General features: G+C 41.5%; 2 protein-coding genes across 5 annotated transcripts; one reads left to right on the top strand and one right to left on the bottom strand.

Moving 5' to 3' along the window:
* Positions 1 to 467: 467 nt before the first annotated feature.
* Positions 468 to 10,170, top strand: LOC133888155 (uncharacterized). 3 transcript variants are annotated; one of them, XM_062328300.1, is made up of 8 exons: positions 468 to 690; positions 776 to 843; positions 3,521 to 3,788; positions 4,239 to 4,997; positions 5,379 to 7,199; positions 7,335 to 8,252; positions 9,209 to 9,269; positions 9,672 to 10,170. In XM_062328300.1, exons 1-8 carry the CDS (start codon positions 534 to 536, stop codon positions 9,814 to 9,816), a joined length of 4,197 nt encoding a protein of 1,398 aa, XP_062184284.1. In that variant the 5' UTR covers positions 468 to 533; the 3' UTR covers positions 9,817 to 10,170. The 3 variants fall into 3 exon arrangements, with proteins under 3 accessions (XP_062184284.1, XP_062184283.1, XP_062184282.1); XM_062328299.1 differs by having other exon boundaries at positions 4,287 to 4,997; positions 5,379 to 8,252; XM_062328298.1 differs by having other exon boundaries at positions 5,379 to 8,252.
* Positions 10,171 to 10,417: 247 nt separating this feature from the next.
* On the bottom strand, positions 10,418 to 14,815 carry LOC133888329 (uncharacterized membrane protein At3g27390-like). Of its 2 annotated transcripts, none has more exons than XM_062328524.1 (10): positions 14,249 to 14,815; positions 13,328 to 13,436; positions 13,039 to 13,231; positions 12,799 to 12,935; positions 12,206 to 12,494; positions 11,912 to 12,018; positions 11,688 to 11,838; positions 11,263 to 11,461; positions 10,942 to 11,182; positions 10,418 to 10,857 (listed from the first exon to the last, which is right to left on the bottom strand). In XM_062328524.1, exons 1-10 carry the CDS (start codon positions 14,340 to 14,342, stop codon positions 10,608 to 10,610), a joined length of 1,770 nt encoding a protein of 589 aa, XP_062184508.1. In that variant the 5' UTR covers positions 14,343 to 14,815; the 3' UTR covers positions 10,418 to 10,607. The 2 variants fall into 2 exon arrangements, with proteins under 2 accessions (XP_062184508.1, XP_062184509.1); XM_062328525.1 differs by having other exon boundaries at positions 13,039 to 13,235; positions 14,249 to 14,267.
* Between the last annotated feature and the right edge of the window lie 291 nt (positions 14,816 to 15,106).

Below are 15,106 nucleotides of genomic sequence, written 5' to 3'. Positions count from 1 at the left end.
TGAAGTGATCCAGATATGAATCATGATGAATAATGCTAATGAGATGTAGTCTGAAAGTTATTATCGTAACATGTGTGACCGTGTGCTAGTGTGTGACTGTGTGTTGTGTCAAATACTCGAGTTATGATATGATGGATGTATTTTTAGTTGATACTTATATCATTATGTGGTTCTATAGGTTGATGTTACCGGTTTAAATTATTGATTCTCGGTTTATACTAACGTATTTTTATTTGGATTGATTCGTTTTCGTTATCCCGATATTTTTGAGTTTATATCCGTTTCTGGTTTTTTATTTTTGATTCCGTTTTTAAAGAATATAAAAATAAAAACAGTTTAGGTTTTTTATGACATTACTGTCCGTTTTCATCTCTAAACAGTCGATCCACTTTATTAAAAACTGTGGGATTGCAATACCACGGCTCGGGCTAGAAATTAGACTTAACCCAATAAAACCCCCCACGCCGTTCTGCCTTCCCTCTCCGCAGTCCGCACCCTCCCCCCTGCCCACTAGAGGCGGCCGCTCACGCTCTATGGCTGCCCCGCCGTCGCCGCAGCCGCGGCCGCGGACGCCGACGGCGCACTCCGCCGGCGGAGGAGACGGCCCTGTCTCCCTCTTCCTCGACACCGACCTCGGCACCCGCCTCGCCCTGCTCGTTGCCCCCGACACCACCATCCGCCACCTAAAGTGTACGCCCGTGAGCCGTGACGCCTCTCCTCCTCCCCTTCTAACCGCGGGGAGCCGCAACTGATTCGTGTGTTGATCTCTGCGCAGCGCTGGTGGCCGGGGAGCATGCTGCCGCCTTCTCCGACCTCGGCCCCGTCGCCGTCAAGTCCTTCCAGGTGCTATTTCGCGCCTCTGATCGTTGTTTATTTTTCCAGTGACGTTTTGTGATTGTAATAGGATTATCAATGTCTCTTAGATGTATTTTTATTTCGGGCACAGTTGTTTTGTATTAATTAGCGTGTCCAAGGTTTTATTGAGTTACTCGGTGGGTGATCAGGTGTTTAGTCAGTGAGGGTTGTAGAAATGCTGCCAAGGAGTGGTGATGGATTCCTCAATGTCAAATGAAGTGTGCGTAGTTCGTGTCAGATTCACCCATTTCTATGGGCTGTTTGGACTTGGGAGGATTCGTTGAGTTGGTGTGGGAGTAGCTGTCATGTGTAGTTTCCCTGTGAGGCTGTGAATGAGATCTCTCCATAAACCTTGACGTCAAATGTGCTATAGTTTTGGGTAATGGATGGGGTGGTTCTTCTACGTAATCTGCCATCTGCTTTGATGCTGTGTTTTCACCCCCACACTATTTGAATCATGAAATGCATGAGATGACAGCATCTTGGAGCACAATGTGGTGCAATTGCTATCTATTGTACCACATGTGAACAAACTGGCATCATATGTACTGCATGCTAAGTCAGTTGGTGTAACTTTGTAAGTGTGTAACACAGTAACTTAGTCAAACGAGTGGTGATCTCATGGGGGTTTCATAATTTGGCATAACTGAGCATGCAAATTTCTGATTTTAGAATGTCATGTTTTGATTTGTATGGATCTTAAAATATAAAAAATATGATGAGGTTCCATAGACTGGCATTTTTTTGGTGATGGGAAACGTGGCAGTTCCTTTAAATCTCAGAAAGATATATATTTTTATTCTGGTGGTCATGAGTCATCATACTCATTTCCTTTTCCTGTAGTTCTGCATTGAGTGACATAGTATTCTGGACTTCGATATGCTCCCTCCTGTGAGGAATAGCTCAGTTTTAGCCGCATTCCACACACCAAGTTTGGGCTAATTATTACCTTGTTGTGACAATATTATCCCTATTAATTCCTGTCCCTTGGTATTTCAAAGGAAATAAAAACTCTTCTCGTTTGGAAAGGTAGCTTCTTCCGTGTTGGTTGGACTAACTAAATGTAGTTATTAGTTATTGCCCCACGGTAATTCCTGGTGACCTTTGGAAAGTCATCGTTGCCATTATGATGGGCACTTGTATCAACAGGGGCCCAAGGGTTAGAAATGGTTAACTCAGTTCTCTCAGCTTTGCCCACTTACACTATGTGCACTCTTCATCTTCCTTCAACAGTTATCCAAACAATAGATAGAGCAAGGAAACACTGTCTTTGGAGGGGTGCTGAATTAATTCTTCTAAAAAGGCTTTCGTGGCTTGGGATAAAGTCTGAAGGTGGCTTGGGAGTTATCAATCTCACAATTCAAAATGAAGCCCTCCTTCTTAAGCACTTGCATAAGTTCTACAACAAGCATGATCTTCCTTGGGTAAAGTTGATCCGGAATGTTCACTACTCAAATGGACAAGTTCCCCATCTGGACATTACAAATGGCTCTTTCTGGTGGAAGGACATTTTAAAATTTGTCGATCACTACAGAGGCGTTGCCAGTTGCTCAATAGGGAATGGTAACTCTATCCTACTCTGGAATGACGTCTGGAATAATTCTATCCTCAGAATCCGACTCCCAAGGCTATTCTCTTATGCTAAGAATGAAAACAGAATCCGACTCCCAAGGCTATTCTCTTTTGCTACGAATGAAGACATCTCTATAGTAGATTTCAGACAAGATATGACAGTGTACAGGCATTTCAACACCCCTATCTCAGAGCAAGCTTTCCAGGAATTCACACAGCAATACAAATGTTTGGCAATATATACAGGGCTCCGGAGACTACACAGCAAACAAGTTCTATAATTTTATTTTCAAGGGGATTCAACCACCTTCGCCTTTTAGTTGGATCTGGAAATCCAAATGCAGCAGAAAACTGAAAGTCTTCACCTGGCTACTTCATGGATAGAGTAAATACTAGAAACCTTCTGAAAAGGAAAAAGGCTTAAAATTGAAGGAAATAACTACAACTGTATGCTCTGCAATGGTAGAGTGGAAGAAATAGCCTTCCATCTCTTCTTTGAGTGCCCTTTTGCTACCAGGTGCTGGACTCATGTCAACATGGCTTGGGACAAATAGCTTCACATCTTCCATATGTTGATCAACGCCAAGAGAGACTTCCTTCATCCGTTCTTCATGGAGATCTTTATTATCACAGCTTGTTCTATTTGGAAAGCGAGAAATGATGCCATTTTTAGAAACTCGGTTGTTTCCTTTTCTAGCTGGAAAGTGTCCTTTGTAAATGAGGTGTCTGTTCAATCCTTTAGGTTGTCTCTGACCTTGAGACCCCTAGTGTCTGCCTAGCTCTCTTCGCTCCCCTAGCCCCCCCCCCCCCTCCCTTTGTACAATCCCTCCTTTTTGTTTGTTTGTCCTCCTTTTTTTAATATAATATATACCATAGTAGGATTTTTCCCTACTGTTTACTGTCAAAACAGGGGCCCAAGGGGCCAAAACATAATACATGCAAAACGTCTCTTTCTGTGAACCAAAAGCATAAGGTCAAAATGTCGGTTACTAATGATCGAGGGAGTAACTAGCTATCTAGCCTTTACCAAGTTATTATCTTGGAACCTTGCAAAGGATAATGCACACTTCTAAAAGTGTTTGCTTTTCATCAGGTCCGCCGGAAGGGTGCATTGTATCACCTCTCTGATTTGATGACAGTGACAAGTGCCTTCACCAGAATCAAGGGTGGATGCTTTCTTCATGTCAAGATGGCAGCGGTGGCGGCGGCGGCGGCCACACACTGCTGCCAAGACACTCCAGCATTCAATGAAAGGAAATCGAGTGAAGGTCGTCTTGGAATTCATGCAGAGAAGCGTGTTATGGAGCTGCCTGCGACAATATCAGAAATTGCTAGTGATGTGCTTCCTCAACGGCTTGAAGGTACACCGTAAGAATCAACCGTGGCATATAAAACGTGCCAAGTTAACATTACGGCTTCTTTTAATTTACCTTTTGCTGCTAAATATGTTACCAGTATGCTTACGCCATGCAGTTGAATTGCACATCCAAATTTGTGTGTTTCCAAAGTGGAACTTTGTTGCATGTTTCTTGCATCAAGATCAATCAAAAGGTGTTTCTCACCTAGCAGAAGCTAAAACTCCACAGGCATGTTATGCAATGAGTTGTCTTATTTCATGATTAAACGTCTCTTCAATGTGTATGCAGTTTTTTAATAAGAAAAAAGCATGTAGTTAGTAGTTGTCTTGAGTCTTGACCCTTGAGGTGTGGGGTTGAAGTTGTTATTTTATCGAAGCTAATATTATCTAATCCCTCTTTTGTACAACCTCTAGTCATTGTAACATTGAATTATTTCTATGATTTCTTTTGAAGGTGGTGATGATTCTGCAGTGTTGAATAATGTTCACGCACATGATGCAGTGCCAAATGATGTCGTGTTGCCATCCTCATCACAGCTAAACACTGAAATAAAGAAGAATGAAGCAGTAACTCTGGCGAGTGATGCACAAGCAGGATCTGGTCCAGTTATTGATAAAGCAAAGAGTTGCAATCGCCAGATAAAACATGCTAATCGAAATGAATCTTCAAATCAAAATAATATACCACATGTTGTAGAGGAGGTGCACGTGAGAAAGGAAGACATTTTGCATGGTGATGGAGACCAAGATGTTGGTGTTTCTGTTTCTGACAACAAGCAAGTCAGGGTAGAGGAGGAAATGTTGAAAGAGATACATGCAGTGGAAGATCTTTCTCAAGAAAAGAAGCGTAAAAAGGCTAGGAGGACTGGTTCTTTCAACACATCAGCTGTAGATTCTATTAGAGCAGATAATGAGTCTGATACCAGAGATGTGAATAAATCAAGTAGGGCTCCACTAAAAAGGGACACTACTTCTCATGGGGATCTTTTAAATACTTCTTTTCGGCAAGAAGTCCATGAAAATTTACTTGAGGGTTCTATCCATCTGGAAAACCCAAGCACTGTTGGAAAGAAGAAGAAAAGGAAAAGGCGTCAATTGGCTCCTTCGGAAGCTATTTCTGCTCAAGAAGTGACAAAACCATCAACTGGGGCAGTGGAGTTATCAAAATCCGCAGGCGAAGTTCTGCCTCACAAAGAGAGCCAAGGGCTACAAGGTAATATATCCATGCGGCATTAGACGATACAATACTCTTATCTACTGAAATGCACGTGGAGGTTTAATCATGAGATGCTATGCACCATGCGGCGTTCTTTGTGCTTGAATTCAATCGCAAAGATTTCAATGATATGCTTGATTTATCCAAATTGTGTCTTTGTGTTAAATATTTGGCTTTGATACATGTGCTGAACAAATAATGCAAAATTGGTTTAAGGATTTTCTTGGACCAAAAATGCTCAGCATGCTCTATAATTTCCAAAATATTTGAAAACTATAAATCCACCTTCTCATGTCTTTGGTTAGCGACGTATTTGGAGAGTGTTTTGATTGCTACTTATATATATACATATATATTAATTTTCCTTTTTTAATCCAGATGAGGATGCATATAATGTTGAATGGACTACCGGGGATGAACCTATAGTCAGAGCATCCAATGCGCCTCTTTCATCATCACAACTCAATAATGGAAGCCAGGGGGGAGAACATGTTCAGCTTGTGAGTGATGCTCATGCATCTACTGGTCTAATTTCTGAACAAGAGAATGTTGATCTTGTGCATACAGGATACAGAAATCCTTCTGTTGGAGATACTGCTAATTCTACAGCTGATGTTGTAGCTAGTGAAGGAAAAACTACAAAAGGAATAGGAAAAACTATGAAGGGAAGCAACCCCCCTTGGGATGGAGGGGATAATCATGAGAAAATCAAACAACATAAACACAATGAGGAAAGTCATGATGAAGGTGTAGTTGAAACAAGCAACATGGAGAAAGATAGCAAAAGTACAAATGCCTTGGAGAAGAGGCATACAAATGATAATACTTCTCAAGAGAAGAAGCGTAAGAAAGCAAAGAAGGTTAGTTCTGTTGACATGGCTTCCATGGAAACTGCTGGTGAAAAAGATATGTGTGGGTATAGAGAGAATGCAGCAAAATCAGATATTGTTTCTACTGAAAGGGAGATTGTCCATGACCCTTCTATGCGACAGATCTCAAGCAATGTGCAGCAAGGGAATTCAGGTATACTAGAAAATCCAACTGGTGATAGAAAGCGAAAGAAAAAGAGAAGACACAACTCAGAATCCTCAAAGGGGGTTGATCCTTCTCAAGATCTGATGAAATCGTCTGGATTTGCTACACATGTAAGCTTGATACAAAACACAAATGCCGCTCCTCTAGATGCCAAGCAAACAGCACAAGGCACTACAGAAGGAACAATAGTTAGTGACCACAAGAAGCTTGATGAAATCCTGGATGGAGCAGCGGCTAAAGTGATTGATGAGGTGTTGGCAGATCTTAGATCCACAGACAGCTTAAGTATGGATTTGGATGGAGATCTGTTAACAGGACAAACTCACCTAAGCAGCAATCAGAATGCACTTGGACTTCCTGAATCCACTAGAGTTAAAGTTGGTCTTAGAGCAACATTACCTCCAAAATATCCAGCAGCAGTTCACTCTGATGTGCCCGTTAGCTCACCTAGCCATAAGAAGTCTAAGGGTAAAGAATTGAAAGTGCTGTCAACCATGATTGACTCATCTCATTATTCAAGTGGTGTGCCTGAAGAAGATTCTAATACAGAATTAAGAGAGTTTGATTCTTTGAGGTTCACTGACAAAACAAGTGATCTTAAGGATATTTTAACTGGAGATATAGTAGCACAAGCCGATGAAAAGCCCAAAGCTACTAAGCGTCAGAGAAAGAATATTTCCTTAAAGCAGGTTCCGTCAAAGTATGGTAAGGCTACTCAATCTTCGGACGAGCAAGTCAACCAGGTTGTGACAGAGGACTTGAAGGGAGCTGATGCTACCCAGGCAGATTTGGTTCCAGGAGGTTCTGTAATTGACGCTCCTTCAATTACTGTTGGAAAAGTACAGCAGAAAGGCAAAAGGTCTTCCAAGGCTCAGGTTCATATAATACAAGAAACTTATAATTCTACCCATGGGCATGAGAGACACTTAGCTAAGGATAGCCAGGATGAATTAACTGACATCGCTGGGACCCATGATAATGAAAATGCAGCCAGTGCTCCAACAGAGTTGCCAGTAGTTCAGAAAGATGCCACAACTCTCAAACCTGCCAGCCCTAATGCTCGTAAGGGAAGGAAGAAATCTTCAAACTCTGAACTTCAGAGTCGGGATTCTGCTCTTGAACATGGTTCCAATGCAGATTTGACGAACTCCAGGGCTGAACAGGGTATGGTTAGTCCTAAAAATTCTGCTGACGCTGTTCAACAAAATTATCATAACATGGTTCATCCTGCTAGTGATGAAATCAATTTCCTTGATCATTTTAGCTGTAGCAAGATGAATAATCCATCAGTTTCTGCAGAAAACAAACAAAACAATGAAGATGAAAATGCAATCGAAATGAAGAATAAAAGGAAGAACAAAAGAAAACAAGGTACTGGTACCATTGAACCAAATGATATTCTAGAATCTCTTCCTCCTACAGACAAAACTAGCTTAACCGATCATTTTGGTACTAGTGAAGTGGCTGTGCCATCTGTTCCAGCAGAAAACATGACCAGAGAATTTGAGAATTTGAAGAAAAGTAAGGAGAAAAAGAAGAGAAAAAGAAAATCTAACTTGGAAGATCCTGCTGCTGAAAAGGAGAATCCTAATTGTGATCATCAAGACATTGATATTGGTACCCAAGATTCTCAGCATTCTGTTGTACAGAAAGGAACAATGGGGCAGGACAGTGGAAAAGAGAATAACGATAAAGTTACTCAGAATGCCAGTATGATGCTACAGGAGCCTGAAGATGCCACATGTGGTAGCACTCTTGAAAAGAAGCTCCATCAAAGTAATGTTGATAGTCAGGACAATTTGCCAATCGATGAGGATCATGCACATATGAGCAAAGGACAAAGGGAGTCCGCTTCTCAGACAAAGCCTTATGCTAAGAGTAGAAACCATGATGAGTCTATCAATAGAAGGGCAGGTCCAAATCCCAATGCTGTAAGCAAACTTGTGAAGAGCTTTTCAATGAGCCCACCAGCATCAAGTGACAGCACAGAGGGCACACCACAAAATGCTAACCGATATAGAGTTGCAGTACGGAAAGTTCCGAGAAAAAGGTATGAGCAGACTAGTGACAAATCCAAAAAAGAGAGTAGGAAGGCTGGCTCAGGTGCAATATTCAATGATGCTATCAGTGAAGGCTCTGATGATGCTTTGGACACCAAGAGTGCAAAGGCTGCCATGGAAGCATCATCAGATAATTCGTCCACATCTGCTGACTCAGGTGGGAACCTCAATGAGATAGTTGACAAACATTCTGGTGGATTGCATATACTCTTGGTTGGGTGTTAACTTATTCTTTCGAATTAAAATCTTGTCCCTTTCGTTGTTTATCTATTTATACTTCTTGGGGGTGGATAAATGCGTGAAATATCAAAAGTTAGGGAAAGCGTGGTATCTCCTTTAGATAGTTGATCAGCCAACATCTACTGGGGGCAAGTTATACAACAACCACAATAACAAAGTCTTTTAGTCCCAAACAAGTTGGGTTAGGCTAGAGATAGAACCCACAAGATCCAATTAAAAGGATGATAAGAAAACAACAACAACAACAACAATAATAAAGGCATTAGTAATAGTAAAAGTTATAACGGTATAAGGAGACCGATGCATAAGTTATAGTTCTGGCACGTGGATTGTTAACTTCCACATGCTTCTATCTATGGATAGTTCTTTAGGGATATTTTATTTCTTCAAGTCTATCTTTATGGACTCTTCCCGTGTCAGGTTTGGTCATCCCTCGTCTCTCTTCACATTGTCGGTGCGTTTTAGTATCCCTCTATGTACGCGTGACTCTAGAGGCATTCGTTGGATATATCAAAACCATCTCAACCGATGTTAGACAAGCTTTTCTAGGGGCAAGTTATATTCATATTTTTTAAAAGTACCTGCATTGATGAATTTGTCTTCCATTTTTCCCCCCTCTCATGCTATACTTGGGAATGCTAGATTTTAACATTTCCAGAATGTCATATTAATATTTCTAGTGCTCTGACTGCTAAAAGGTTCATACAGTTCTGCTTAATTTAGGTCCTAGTGTCGGGAGCATTCTACTATTTACTTAGAGCAGGTTTTCTTCCTTGGTTATTCAGCTAAAATGCCCATGAATTATTTTCATTACATTGCATCAGATATCCTGGTCCACAAGTGAAAGTGATCTGCTCATTGTGCCTTTGACAGGTGTTTCATCTGCAGCCTATGATGAAAGCGCAGTGCCTGATGATGATGGCACTGTATCATTGTAAGTTCTCTTAACTTGTAAAGAGAAAATAGTTATTAGCAGAACTACACATTTCCTTAGTCCTTAGATCAGCATGCTGTGACATACTGACATAGACGAGCTGGTATAACTGTTGCATATTTGACTATCTATGGTGATTGCCCAAGTTATGATAATCCCTTGATGTATAATGTGGGGAGAGGGTGATGGATTTACACAAGATATAGCACTACTTTTATACAGTAGCCGTCTTCTAGAATCTCCTTAGATGGTCAAGACAACCGACTTGTTCAGATCACTACTTTTACACAAGATATAGCACTACTTTTGTTGTGCCTTTTACACAATATATAGCACTACTTTTCTTCTCGTCTTTAGCTGAAGCCTGCTGACATCTGAGTTGTTTTCCTCCCACTTGTTCAGATCACAGAGGAGTCTCAAAGATGGGCTGCACATTGGCTCTATCCTTCGGGGTTCCAGTAGCTATAAGAAGGCGAGGCAGAAGCAAACAGAGGATTTGGATGATGACATCGTGGTGCCTGATAGCCAGCCAGCGGATGGCGTTTGAGGCTGAACATGATGCCTGAAAGCAGCACGGACCCTGCTCCAGTTTTTTGCCTTAATACACCTGATGCGGCGTAAGCTTCAGGCTAGCCCCTAAGATGGGCTTTGCAGAGTTGTAGCTGAACCTGTCTTGTTGTCATGTAAAACATGTCCAAGTGTGTAATTTGTTAATGGCGTTTTTGTTGGTCATAGCCATTATTACACGGTTCTGTCAGCCCTCTCAGTTCGTTCTTTTGCTAGGTTTTACATGGGCCATTTTTGACAACTGCGTTGCCGCCCGAGGATGAGTCGATGATGTTCCTGCTACAACTTACCCGTTACAAAATATACAATGCAACCATATGTACTTTTAGTGTCTCATCCATGAGCTATGGATCCTTTCAATTTGCGGTCATAATTTTCACGGTAAGAAGACTAGTCCTGAGTCCTGACTGGTCACGTCTTGTGTGAGTTCCAAAAAAAAAAAAAACATGAGCTGCAAGAGCCAAGAGCAACAAAATGGCAGCAACTGGCAATGGTCATCACGCATTTAAACTTGAACAAAATTATCCATCTGAACTGGGACTCCCAAGGGTCCAGAGTAACAGCTAGTTTTCTTTCCGGGCTTCCACAGTGTGAACATTTCATTGCATATATGTAGTGTACAAAATATACAAGTCATACAAAGAGAACGGTTAGAACTAGCTCAAAGCCGCATCATCTACTCGTTCGTACATGGCTGGAAAACAACAAGTGCAAGGTTGTTGTACACTAAAATGTGTTCGAGTATACACCGCGTTGTCAAACTACGTTATATCAGGGAGTGCGAGAAGATCCTGTCATTTGCGCTTCTGGATCTTCATTTCTGATGTTTGTTGTCTTTCCTAGGGATTTCTGGCTAAGCATCCGGGCTATGGAGCTTCTCAACCGGTGTGGTTGGGATCCATTGACAGAGTGGCTACCACCCACCGTCCTCTCGAGCTCTGACAAGAGTGCCTTCACAAGGACATCGAAACGGCGCTTGGATGTAGGATATCTTGATATTGATTTTGTGATTCCTTGCAATCTTGCAACAGCAGAGTAGAAGCAGAAATATTAGTAAATCTCAATTATTCATCCATAAAATCAAAGGCCAAAGGAGAGGCAGTACCTGCGAGCAAATGCGTCTATTTCTGCTTTTTTACGCTCATTCAATGATGGCACATGAGGAAGAGTGCCCTTGAGGCGACTGGGGTCACCAACCAACAGTACTCGCATTTTCAGATATTCTTCCTCTTCTTCAGTGAAATTCTCAGCTTGAATTTGTTCTTTTATAACCATTAGAGGGTCAAAGAACCAATCAAAGAAAGTACTTTTAGGTCTATTGTCAGATGTGACCTCGGAGACATCGCCTGCATATTTTCCAAAGCAAGTCAAGCTAAAGTGATAATAACCCTTCAAATGGAAGAAAGCCTTCTTTTGTTGTGCATACTTAAGATTAGACCGTTATAATTAGCTTTTGCAGATCGAAGAAGTGCATTAAGGATAACATATGCTGGTAGCCCAACGTTAAGAACACCACTGCCAACTTTGCCCGACTTTGTTTCTTCGATGTCTTTCATTGTTATCACTCCTTTGTTAACCAAAGCCTCCCCCTGGAGCTTGCATTCGGCAAATAGGTGGTTCAGCAACTGCATAATGGTATCATTCAGTTATAGTGTCCTGATCCCATAAGTTTACATATTACTAATAGTAGGAAGAATTGTTCAATTACAATGTTGAATAACCTATTCTAAGCATGCACTTTAGCTACTGGATTGTAAAAGTGAAGCTGTGTCAGGAAAAGTTGCAGTGCCATTGACAATAGGGTTGCAATTTACTAGTATGATCTGCGAACTATTAGGAGGAAAGAATCACGTTGAATGGGTTGAACTCATCGATGCTGTTCTTAAATGAAGTAACACGTGATGGCGGTTTTTTTCCTTCTTGCTTCTCCTTGTTGAATGAAGCTGGCCTAGATAAATTACCACCATGTGAAGAGTCATCCTTGCTGCCCCGATATTTAAACCTAGAGACTTCAAACGTCAGCACAAGACAAATTAATAACCATACAAACCAAAGGCATGCAATATAATTTATACCTTGGAAAGCAAGACCCTGGTGCCATGTCGAGAACATCATTCGTATATTCATCAAAGATAGACACCGATGAGGCAACATAGGCAAGTCCCCTGAGAAGGGAGGATTCCTGGCACATCAACAAGATTAAGCTCCATGAACTTCAAATAGTTATAGGTTAAATCAGCTATTAATATGCACCTTTAGGTGACAATGCTTGCTTTCTCAACAAATATTTACTCTTAATTATAATGAGAATACACACTAGCTATCATAATTATTCATTAAACTTGAAAATAATGAAATCTCGGTCATACCTGATAAGCCACAACTGCACCATAAGCACCTAAAGGAATACTGGAGAGGATGGATGCCAGAACAGCTCCTACTACAGCAAAAGGCCAAAGAAGAATAGCTAGACCAGCAAATGGCACACAAGCTGTCTCTAGAAATGGTCCTTCTCTCCCAATCATATCCTGGATTAGCCGGTTCCATCCTTTGAAAAGCATCACAGGGCACTTGTAGAAAGCAATTAATGTGAACATTATCCCATCAAGTATGAGCCCACATGCAGCTGCTATCAACGCCCCAGGAATATCAAGCAATCTGGGAAAAAAGAAAAATATGTATGTCAGTTTATTATTCACTGTTCTTCAAAGGAAAATGTGAGGATTAATCAGAAAAGCGCCATCTAAATGTAAAGCATTGTATCTGAGGATTATAATACTCAAAAGGAACATTTGAATGCATGCTTTTCTGCAAGTGTTATCTCAAGTCAAGCATAAAAGAGAGCTACTTGCATATTAAGCTTAAAGCCATATGCTAAAAGGAAGAAAGAGGAAAAGTAACAAGAAAAGTATATGATCTTGAGGTGTAAAGTTAAGAATACTAAACAGGAACAGGAACAGACCTTATCTCATACGGCTTCCCATCAGGAGGTTTCTGAAGAAGAAGGTCGTCCATAATTGAAAAATAGGAGTGGAAAAGCAAGTCTTTCACATCCCTGACTACTGTACAGCTTCCAGTGATAGTACTCCATGTTCCATCCTGCAGTTTGAAATGGCAAGAAATGTCTAAAAGAAATGATAACAAAAAACACAGAGATAAAAAAATTAAACAAATAAAATTGATCATTAAAAAGAAATTCTACCACAAAACAATGAACAAATGGCTTTTCTTTGCCTTCTCCAACTGCATCAAATGTTGCCATTATGGGTGCCAGAAAACCATATACTAATCCAACAAAGACGCTTCCCGGGATGCCAACTATCAACCATAGGATCAAGATTCCTGTAGCAGCAATAAGAAGCAGAAGCTTTACTACAGGTCCCACCAGCTTAGTTCTGCCTTCAAGAAAAGGAGGACGCAAAATTTGAGCACTTTGGTTAGTACTTAAATGACATTGCCAAAAATGGAATTGCAGAAGATGCACACTGTACCTGATAATGCAGTAGTATGTCCAAATCAGATGCATGGGCCATAAGCCAAGGATTAGGGCAGATAGTCCAATTGCCATAATAAGACATGCCCAAGGGCACAGCAAAACGCCTGGCAGACAAAATAGTGTGAACGAAATTGCATATCATATCGGAGTTTGACGATTAAAAAAGAATCATAACAAAATTGAATACATCAGCAGCTCACCATATACACGCAAGTGTTAGCAACACAAATGCAATGCATTCATAGAATCTACATATATTAATAATCTACCATTCCTCATTCATCTGTAAAACTGTTAAATTACATTTGCTCCGTTGTTTTGGAGCCACATGTCATCCTGGCTGCAGTAAATAATTGAATTTGCAGTCACACACAAACCACCAAGATATGACCTGAAGCCTAAGTTTGGGGAAGTTGATATATTCTTCTAGAGAAAATAAAAAGGGGTTATTTTGTGAGATTAGCCTCCAAAGGGTGCCAGTTCTAAGAACATCCACCCCGAGATTTTTCCAAGTTGGAAAATAAAAGCATAATCAGCCATTAAATCAACGCCGTTAACTGGAGGCAAGTCGACAATCAGTTCATCGACTAATTTCTCCGATTGCAAAGTGATCATACAAGCCAAGTTAAAGCAGTTTGGTCCTAGCATATCTAAAATTAGTACAACACACCAATTATTCAAACCGCTCCTAGGTCCTAACTAATTTCTCCCAAGAAAAGAGAGGAAATAAGGAATCAACCATCCCTCTAAAGCAGAACAGGAAACCACAACAAGAAACAGCTTACAACAAGAAAGTGCGATGGTTCCACAAATAGCCCTCACAATTTACCACGAATCAAACTAAATGCACCAATTGAGCTCATCAGAGAATAAAAAAGAAACCAAAATGAGCCAAGAGCGTAGAGCAGCATGTCACCTTTGATGAATCCCAGGATGAGGAGGCCGCAGAAGTAAGGCAAGAACTTGAGGAAGCTCAAGAGAGAGACCCAGAACCCACTCGGCGGCTCCATTGGCAACTTCAAACCCAGAACCCTCCTTCAAACCAACCAAGAGGCAAAATCCAAGAGCTTTCCTCCAACTAAAGCTCCCAAATCTGACCCACCAAAGAGTTCCTAGACAGCCAAAATCCTCCCAATCAATCCTACCGCGAAGCCACTCCCGGTAGAGTCCCCAAATCCGCAGCGCCCACAAGCAAGAACCCAAAGCCCAAACCCAAAAAGGCTAAAACATCTTCTTGGTAGGGGAAAGAGAAACCGCGTGGTTCTCAAGAGTCGGCCCTGATGCCTGCCTCCATCCAAAGTCGAGCCCGGGGAATCCTGAACTCTGGAGATGGAACCGAGGGGAGGAGAACCTAGAGACCGCAGCAGAGCAAGAAGACAGGGGAAGTGAGCCCGCCGTGGTGACACCCAGGCTGTGCTGTTGGAAGATGGCAGGAACTTGGGAGAGCCTCGAGGATGAAAAGTGCAGGAAGAGGGCGGTGGGCATCGGTAGCTACCACAGCCTACAGACTTGTCAACCGACTACTCATATTTAGCTCCTTATTTCTCTTATTTAGAGGCTCCTCATCCAAATTTTATTTTCTATTTTTCAGAAGATTTCAACCAGCCCTTCATATTTGACTCTTTATATTCGAATCACCTCTATTTTATTAATATATAGTAACTCTCTCTCCTCTCTCTCCCTCTCTCTCCAGAGCCTCTCTCCCGACACTGGCCAGAGCTCTCTCTCTTTCCCCGCTCCTTCTCTCTCCCCGACCTCCCTCTCTCGAGATCCC

Source organism: Phragmites australis, chromosome 13 (assembly GCF_958298935.1).
Source record: "Phragmites australis chromosome 13, lpPhrAust1.1, whole genome shotgun sequence".
Taxonomy (NCBI): Eukaryota; Viridiplantae; Streptophyta; class Magnoliopsida; order Poales; family Poaceae; genus Phragmites; species Phragmites australis.
Note: the sequence above shows the minus strand (reverse complement) of the source record. Positions and strands in the feature narration are given on the sequence as shown.

What these genes read in the sequence shown, in the direction of transcription:
- LOC133888155 (XM_062328298.1), top strand. Translation starts at nt 534, where the DNA reads ATGGCTGCCCCGCCGTCGCCGCAGCCGCGGCCGCGGACGCCGACGGCG. An exon ending in GTCCACATCTGCTGACTCAG is followed by an intron (nt 8,253 to 9,208) that starts GTGGGAACCTCA and finishes TGCCTTTGACAG; the next exon opens with GTGTTTCATCTGCAGCCTAT. An exon ending in GATGATGGCACTGTATCATT is followed by an intron (nt 9,270 to 9,671) that starts GTAAGTTCTCTT and finishes CCACTTGTTCAG; the next exon opens with ATCACAGAGGAGTCTCAAAG.
- LOC133888329 (XM_062328524.1), bottom strand. Translation starts at nt 14,342, where the DNA reads ATGGAGCCGCCGAGTGGGTTCTGGGTCTCTCTCTTGAGCTTCCTCAAG. An exon ending in ACATACTACTGCATTATCAG is followed by an intron (nt 13,232 to 13,327) that starts GTACAGTGTGCA and finishes TCTTGAAGGCAG; the next exon opens with AACTAAGCTGGTGGGACCTG. An exon ending in TTATAACGGTCTAATCTTAA is followed by an intron (nt 11,183 to 11,262) that starts GTATGCACAACA and finishes GAAAATATGCAG; the next exon opens with GCGATGTCTCCGAGGTCACA.